We start from the raw sequence: 8139 nt of genomic DNA, 5'->3' as shown, positions 1-8139 counted from the left end.
CATGCCGGCCTGGGCCCGCCGGCGCCCCCAACAGGCGCGGCCGCCCCGTCGGCGTCGCAGCGCCGCAAGCGTACTTCGTTCAGCGCCGAGCAGCTGCAGCTGCTGGAGCTCGTCTTCCGCCGGACCATGTACCCCGACATCCACCTGCGCGAGCGCCTGGCCGCGCTCACCTTGCTCCCTGAGTCCAGGATCCAGGTGAGCGGCCCGGCCAGCCCGTCGGTTCACAGTTCGCTCTGGAGCGGAGGCAGTGGGAGGAGAAGACTGGATCCCGGGCTCCTGAGGCCAGACCCCAGTGCCCACTTGGGACCCTAGAACCCACGCGTTGCAGTGGGCAAGTTGCTTACCTTGAGCCTCCGTGTCTTGGGCTGTAAAATAGGGATAACATAACAGAACCTAGTAAAGGAGCCCTGGTGGCGCAGTGGTTAAGCGCTCGGCTGCTAACTGAAATGTCGGCGGTTCAAAACCACCAGCGGCTCTGTGGGAGAAAGATGTGGCAATCTGTTTCCGTAAAGATTTACAGCCTTGGAAACCCTATGGGACAGGTCTACTCTATCCAGTAGGGTCGCGACGAGTCGTAATCGAATTGAAGGCTATATATACATATATATACACACACATTTGGGGGTGGGGGGGCGGGTTACCCCCTGGGTGATTGTGAGGCTTACATGAAATTTTTCAGGCACGCACTCACTATATTATCTTATTATGAAGTATAACAAGTGCCCCTGCAAGAAGGCTAGCAGGGCCTCTGAAATTGTCAGAAAAGTAAAACTCCAACAGGAAGGTGATAGAAAGTACTTTTGGACCTTTTCCTCGTCCAGGGTGAGGGGTCAGATGAGGTGCAGCTGGGGTTTGCCTCTGGCTTTGAGTTTGAAATACACGTTGCCGTGGAGTCGATTCCGACTCTTAGCGACCCTACAGGATAGAGTAGAACTGCCCCGTAGGGTTTCCAAGGAGTGGCTGGTGGATTTGAGCTGCTGACCTCTTGGTTAGCAGCCTGAGCTCTTAATCACTGAAAGGGCAGGGCTGGCTCACCAACTGACTCCCTCGGCCTCTTTCTTGGCAGGTATTGGTTGTGGGATTTTGGTTCAAAAGGATGTTGCTTCTGGGGGTAAAGCCAGAACTTGCCTTCTTGTCACAGTTTGAACCGAACTCCTGCCTTAAAACAAAATCTAGTGCAAGGTGCTTTTACTGCTTCAAGTAAATTAGATCAGAGTCCTGGAGCTTGGTGGTAATGGGAAGCCTACCTTTTTGCCTATTAGTCTGTAGTAGGCAAATTAGTCCCTGTTCTGTATCCAAGTGGTTTTATGTAAAAAGAAAAACAAAAAACCAAACCAGTTGCTATTGAGTCGATTCCAACTCATGGCTGAGTCATGATGACCCCATCCATGCGTGTGGGAGTAGAACTGTGCTCCATAGGGCTTTCAATATCTGTGATCTTTCAGAAGTATATCGCCAGCCAGGAAGAGCTAGGCTTTTCTTCTGAGCTGCCTCTGGGTGGATTCAAACCACCAACTTTTCAGTTAGTAGCTGAGTGCATAAGCATTTGCTCCACCCGGGGATTCCTACAGTTGTAAGTAGAAGCCCTCATTTTCACACTGGAAGAGAGTGGACTTGTTTTCTCTGCATCCCTGGTGGTAGTTCACCTGTCAGTTTCAACAGCTGGCAGAAAATTTGTGGGGAAATGGTGAGCAGAAAATTTTATTCACAGAAGTGAAGTTCACTCAGCAAAATATCTCCTTGAATAATTTGACAAGGGAGTGCAGACTTTAAAAAACTGCTTTTCTGTATCATTTTAACATCTATCATCTTTAAGTGTAGTAGCATGTTTTCCTAAGAATTCTAAGTGCTTCTACTTCTAAATAGAATTTGTAAGAATTTTAATTGCTTCTATCTACTTCTGGGGCCCCATTTTTTCATTGCAAATGTCCCTATAGCATATAGATAGAACTAGGCAGTATTCCAGTTTTGCATATGGGAATGGTGAGGCAGAGAAAGCCAGGTGCTCTGTGCTTCTAACCACCAGCCCAAGTGCTTTCTGAAAACCACAGGGCCTCTGGATCAGGAAATGTTAAACTGGAACTGATGATGATGAACTGTGAACACAACAGTAGCAGAAGCACTTCAACCAAAAGCAGTCCTTTTCTCCCCTCTTCCAGGTGTGGTTCCAGAACAGGCGTGCCAAGTCACGGCGGCAGAGTGGGAAATCCTTTCAGTCCTCAGCCAGGCCAGGGCTTTTCCTCAACCACTCTGCTCCTGGAACTGAAGCAAAATGTTTGAAGCCCCAGCTGCCTCTCGAGGTAGATGTGAACTGCCTGCCCAATCCCAACAGGGGTGGAGGGGGCCTCTCTGACCCTAGCCCCCAAGGCCAGAGTTTTGAAACCTATTCCCCTCTTCCTGAAGACATTGGTTCAAAGCTGGACTCATGGGAGGAACACATCTTTTCCGCCTTTGGTAACTCTTGAGGACTCGCGGAGAACTCAGTCTAAACTCGGAGGAGCCACGACTGACGGCCGGGGAGACACACGTCAGGATACTGTCGTTTCTGGCTTCCATGTTAAGGACACCTGCATGTCAAGCTTGATGGTGGTTCTGACTATCATCTCTCACATTTGAGGGTTCCTTCCCTTTCGGCTCTGAACCTTCCCCATGGCTTGGTCTTAGTGACACACACCCCCTGGGAGCTCTGGCACTCATTTTTACCTCTGTATCTCCACATCTGCACCCTCAGTTCTGTCTGCATCCTTGCTCCTTCTTGCCATCCTATTCTTATTTGGGGGGAGTTGCTCAGAACTCATCTTTTTCACAAGGACCCCTCAACTTGACTCAGTTTCCCCTTGTGCTCCCATCTTCTCCTGTTCCCTCCAAGGCTTATAACCGTAAACTGACTTAAACCCACCTCCTTCAACCCTCATCCTATCACCAAGATTTACTACTTTCAAAAAAAACTGGCCTGTCATCTTTACACTTAACTGTAGCTCGGATGACTCTGCATCCAGGTTATTTCAAGAGCCCCCTGCCTCTAGCTTCTCAACTATTCTTTAAAATTACCTTCTTTATAAATCTAGTAGCTTCCAATTGCTACCAAATTATAAAAACTCTTCAGTTATCTTTCCAGATAACCAACTGACATCATCTTTAGCCTACAGGACCAAAAAAAGAAACCCCAAACCTGTTGCTGTTGAGTCAATTCTCATATTGACCCTAAAGGAGAGAGTAGAACTGCCCCATAGGGTTTCCAAGGAGCAGCTGGTGGATTTGAACTGCCGACCTTTTGGTTAGCAGCCCAGCTCTTAACCACTGTGCCACCAGGGCTCCCTGGACGGTCATGCAAATCTTCTTATGGTCTCCCCTCCACAATTTGTGCCTCTGTCTCAAAAGCCACTCCTTTCGGTTTTGGAACCAAATTACTACCTTTCTCTCTTTCAAAACACTCAACACTCCTCTTTCTGAAGACCAAAACTTTCTCTAACCAGTCCTGATTTTGTACCTGTTACTTCAACCATTCCGGCATTGCTCTTAGCACTTGTTACGGTACTTCTGTGCAACTTTAGTGGATTATTCAGTGTTTTTCACAAATGCTTCAATGTAATTCTATTTAATTCTCTCCTATAGGCAGCACTTAGTACAGTGCTTTTCACACCACTATTGTTCAGTACATATTATGTGACCATGAAAAACGTTTCTAAAAGAATTTAAAAAAAGGAGTTTCTGTAAATGTTGTTTATAGCACAATCAATATTATAACAGCAGGTCTCTGTGCTGAGAAATTGAACTTGGTTAAAAGTATATCTTTGCTTGTTCAAAGTTTAGTAACACATTTATGAGTGTTTTGGTTTTGGGAGCTTTCTCTTTCCCAATTTGTACATTTTTATGTATGTAAACAAGTGTTCCAAAATTAAAAACATTGATATTTTGAGGGTTTTTAAACTCCTGAGGGCCAAAGGAAACTGTATAGGAGGTAACTGGGTAACTGCAGGTAAGGTTTCTCTGTAAACTGTGGCTTAGAGTAGGCTCATGAGAAGCCATGGCTAGGGCCAGGACGCCATGTCTTGGTGGTCACTAAGAGTTCAAACTATACTGCATGCCTTACAGATTGTATGTGCCAGTTGCCCTAATGTTCATGTTATTCAAATGGTCTGCACTTTTCAGAGTAGCAAATCCACTATTAAAAGCAATTAGGAGAACACAGTGCAGGCTCTAGTAGCAAACAGGACTTTGGAGCCATTTGAAAACTGTCTGAAACCAAAAATGAGATTAATAAACATCAGCTAATATTTTATGTGCTTACTATGAGCCACACATTGTGCTTGGGGCCTGCCATGGGGGTGGCCAGGAAGTCTCACAATCACAGAGAGCTTCACATTCAGACCTGTGATATGGCCCAACAAAATGACGCAAATACATTCACAAGGCTGAAAAACATGTACCATAAAACTTACGGTCACCTAAGAGTCACATTTAAAATCTTGTAAGTAGCTTATGAATTGTACTATTGCATTTATATTGTGTTAAATTCTATTTTTCCAAGTGAAGAATTAAAAAATAGAAATATTTAAATCTTGTCATATTTTTAATTTTTCAAAACTGTGGGATTCTCTAAAATCAGAAGTGGCCTATACCTCTCTCAACTTCTAAGAGTCCCTAACTAAATGTTACAGGCATCACCTCTTTAATCCTCACAATTACCATGTAAGGCAGGGGCTATTATTCCCATGTTAGAGATGAAGAAACTTAATCTCAGTAGCTGGCCTACAATCACAGAGCTAGTAAGTAGCATGGCCAGGATTCAAACCTAGGACTAGCTAGCCCACACACGTGTCTACCACCAGATAATGCCTCATACGTTGGACTGGCCTTTTGATAGCCAGGACTTATGATACAGTAATGTGATAGGTTTAGAATAACCCCCAAATCAGACTTTCTACATCTAAATGAGTATTGCTTCATCTTTCAAAGCAATCGTTATGGAAGCCCATACTCTTATTCCAATGACACTAACATTGCTTAGCGCTCCATTCACCAGTATTTATTTGGTCCTATGAACACAGGGCCTGGGAATAAAATGGGGAACAAAAATAAGCAGGACCTCCCCTCATGGAGCAAAGATGCCAGTATGGAGACAAAAGATCACTCCAAGAAATATGAAATTGAAAATGTGACAAATGCTGGAAGGAGGGGATCTGCAGACATTGTAACAGATGTGGATGGTTAAGGAAAGTTGCAGCTCAGGAGTTCCCAAGACGAAGAGGGTAGAAAACAGAGCGCTGCATGAGTGAAGACCCCATGGAGTAAGGAGCAGATTGGCGAAGCAGGTAGTGGAGGCCAGACCAGCATGGCTTTGTAGGCCAGGTAAAGGAGTTCTGAACTTGTCATGAGCCATAAATGACCTCAAAGTCTTTAGATGAGGGGATAACATGACCAATTTTGCATTTTAAGAAGATCACTCCAGCTGCAGGGTGGAAAGTACATCTGAGGAGGGCCAAGTGGAAGCAGGAAGTCAGGAGATACCTGCAGCGGTCCCGGCTAGTCATGGTGGTAACAGCACGAGAGTAATGGGGTCATGGAGATGGAGGGAGGCGCGTGGATTCAAGAGAAAACATTTAGCAGGCTAATCTTTTTGAAGATTCTCAATGATAGTGAGCGAACCTGAAATCTGGAACTAGGTTAAAGTAATTCAGAACCAAATCTAGATAAATAAAAAGCAGGCGGTGTGCTTGCTTGTTTGCTCAATCTGGCTTTGCTAGCTTTCTTTAGAGTTTCAGAAATATGTTAAGCAGTGGCAGCATCACCCACACAATGTACAGCTGACCCAAAATGACTACTTTGAATTACATAGATTTCTTCTTCCCTAAACAGAAATAAAATTTAAATATATTTTTCAGCACAGTCCCTGCTGCCACACAACACTGAAAGACATTAGCAATGCTTAATTTAATTGATTACCTATGAATAAAACAAGGTGCTACTTAAGTGAGACTTAACAAATGTAAAAGAAAAACATTGTTAAATACTTGCCTAATTCTAGGCAAATATATTAAAATCAACCTTTTACTTGCTCTTTACTAAGCCACACTTACTTGCTTAGTGTGATTTACTCACAGATGGAAAAAACCTCTATTAAATAATATCAGATGGTGTCATACTTCGAAATGACTGTAATGAATCTGTATTGTTTTCCCTAAAAATAAAATTTAGTGGAAATTATCATTCTTCAAATTTTTTTATAGGAGGAACTTATCAACTTGTTATATTAATTAAATGAGAATTTAGATAATACTAATTTTCATAGATCAATTTATTTAGAATTACAAATATCATTAAGAATAAAAGATTTATGCATTTCTTAATTAACATAACAATTTAGCTAAATATAAACTCTGCACTAAAGTTCTGCAGTGGCACAATACCAACAAAGAATACAGAAGCAGTCTGAAACTATACAAAAATGTCAAATGGAAAATAATCTTGTTTAAGTTTTATTTTACATTAACATATAAAAAGTCTCATTTTATGAGACATCTGAAAGACTCAAAACCACCTCTACAGCTATTTCTTAAACTCGAAATCTGAAAACAATTTATTATACTTTAACTTTATAATATTCTATATTAAAACAAAGAAAATTCCAAATACACTCTTTTTACAAGATTAACATTCTAGACAGGGGTTTCCTTAAAAAACACCACCTCCCCCCAAAAAAATCCCCAAACAAACCTTTCTTCTGCATTTCACAGCACTGGTTATTATATTTGTTTTCCTTATAAAAATCTTTTTACTTTACAAGTGTGTACTGTTGGATTTTAACCAGTAATCTAGTTTAAAAGTTGTGCAAATAAACAAAAAATATGAAAATAGTGTGTTATCAGCCTTTTTTTTTTTTTCCTTTTGAATAAATCTCATAACAATAGCACTTTTTTGCCCTGAATCGACGGGAAAAGACATGCCAAATCCACTTGCTGAAATTTAGCATTTTGCAGTAATGCTTTTTTCCTGTTCCTTCATTTTTTCTCAACAGACAAACAACAAAGGTTTCTTTTATAAATTATGATAAATTAAAATATTTAAAATTATAAAATGATCTATAGAGCCATGTCACATTGCAAGTATATGTCATATATACTTGTAAAGTCCTTATTTCCCATCTCTAGTCCAGTGGCTTCCTTAAAAAAGAGTACTTCCCACACCTCATGATATTATCTTTTGAAGACTGAGATGTCGATCAACTAATCAACTGGGATTGTACTTTCCTAGACGAATTTCCACACTGCCACCGATACGCACAAAAAGACCATTTTTCTTCTCATTCTCCATTGCAGTGGCTGTCTGCATGCATTGGGTTGATTTCACGCACATTTAAAAAATGGGTAACACATTCTTCCATGAAATTATATTAATGTGTTCAGATGTTTTCAGTTTAAAAATACTTGCTAATAAACATATGTAACATAAGCAATGCTACTGCAGCTGAATAATAAAGAAAAATATAATGCTGGTCAATAATGTTGGCTTAAGAAGCAGTACAGTATATTAAAATGCCTTATTTGGAGACTTTAATTTCCCTTGTTTTCCAGCAGTCAGGTATTTGGTGTTGGAAAGCCTATATAAAGGAAAAGAACTTCTCAAAAACAATGTCCTGTGCAGCAGGAATAATTAAATCTTCTCAGTCTCTGTTAGTGTTATTGGCTGCAAAGGCATGTAAGTTTCCCATCTGGCTCAGGCCACTCTGAATATGTGCAACATGAATTTCTACATTATTCTGAAAGCAGCTGAAGACAAAAGAAATAGGGTTAGCTACATTATTTCACAAAATTTAGAAAAGCAAGTTTTAAAAAAGAAAAATCTGAATTTTAGTTAGGATATAACATAATGACCTCAGGGAAAGAATGAATCTCTCATACATTAGCCATAATTCTACTACAGAGCTAGCTGAAAAAATATGCTCTGAAGAGTTAAAGGGGAGCCACAGAAGTGCTGGAAAAGAGGGTGAACCTCTCTTAATTGGGGAAGCTCTACTTCTAACTTGAACCTCCATGCTAAACCAAAAACTAATACAAGTCTCCTGGTTCCTTTATCTAAAAAAATCCATGTGAAATTTTTATTTCTCTGAATAGATTGGATATAACTCAATAGCTTTTT

The 8139-nt window shown here is 41.1% G+C and overlaps 2 protein-coding genes across 5 annotated transcripts in view; one reads left to right on the top strand and one right to left on the bottom strand.

The window, feature by feature from the left end:
• The first annotated feature begins 9 nt into the window (after positions 1-9).
• On the top strand, positions 10-2613 carry MIXL1 (Mix paired-like homeobox). Its single transcript, XM_004375884.3, has 2 exons — positions 10-195; positions 2160-2613. The coding sequence occupies exons 1-2, from the start codon at positions 127-129 to the stop codon at positions 2463-2465; spliced, it is 375 nt and encodes a 124-aa protein (XP_004375941.1). The 5' UTR covers positions 10-126; the 3' UTR covers positions 2466-2613.
• A 3667-nt stretch (positions 2614-6280) lies between these two features.
• Positions 6281-8139, bottom strand: part of LIN9 (lin-9 DREAM MuvB core complex component) — a 72623-nt gene continuing 70764 nt past the window's right edge. For 2 of the 4 annotated variants that reach the window (XM_004375882.2, XM_023730927.1), the window contains exon 15: positions 6281-7769. In XM_004375882.2, coding sequence (XP_004375939.1) covers positions 7664-7769 — 106 coding nt within the window. In that variant the 3' untranslated portion in view covers positions 6281-7663. The remainder of the gene's footprint in view (positions 7770-8139) is intronic. The other 2 variants (XM_023730928.1, XM_023730929.1) reach the window with 1 other exon arrangement.

The sequence above is a fragment of the Trichechus manatus genome, unplaced genomic scaffold (genome assembly GCF_000243295.1).
Source record: "Trichechus manatus latirostris isolate Lorelei unplaced genomic scaffold, TriManLat1.0 scaffold00039, whole genome shotgun sequence".
Lineage (NCBI taxonomy): Eukaryota > Metazoa > Chordata > Mammalia > Sirenia > Trichechidae > Trichechus > Trichechus manatus.
The sequence above is the reverse complement of the archived record's forward strand: the minus strand, read 5'-3'. Positions and strand labels throughout refer to the sequence as shown.

What these genes read in the sequence shown, in the direction of transcription:
- MIXL1 (XM_004375884.3), top strand. Translation starts at nt 127, where the DNA reads ATGTACCCCGACATCCACCTGCGCGAGCGCCTGGCCGCGCTCACCTTG. An exon ending in TCCCTGAGTCCAGGATCCAG is followed by an intron (nt 196 to 2,159) that starts GTGAGCGGCCCG and finishes CCCCTCTTCCAG; the next exon opens with GTGTGGTTCCAGAACAGGCG.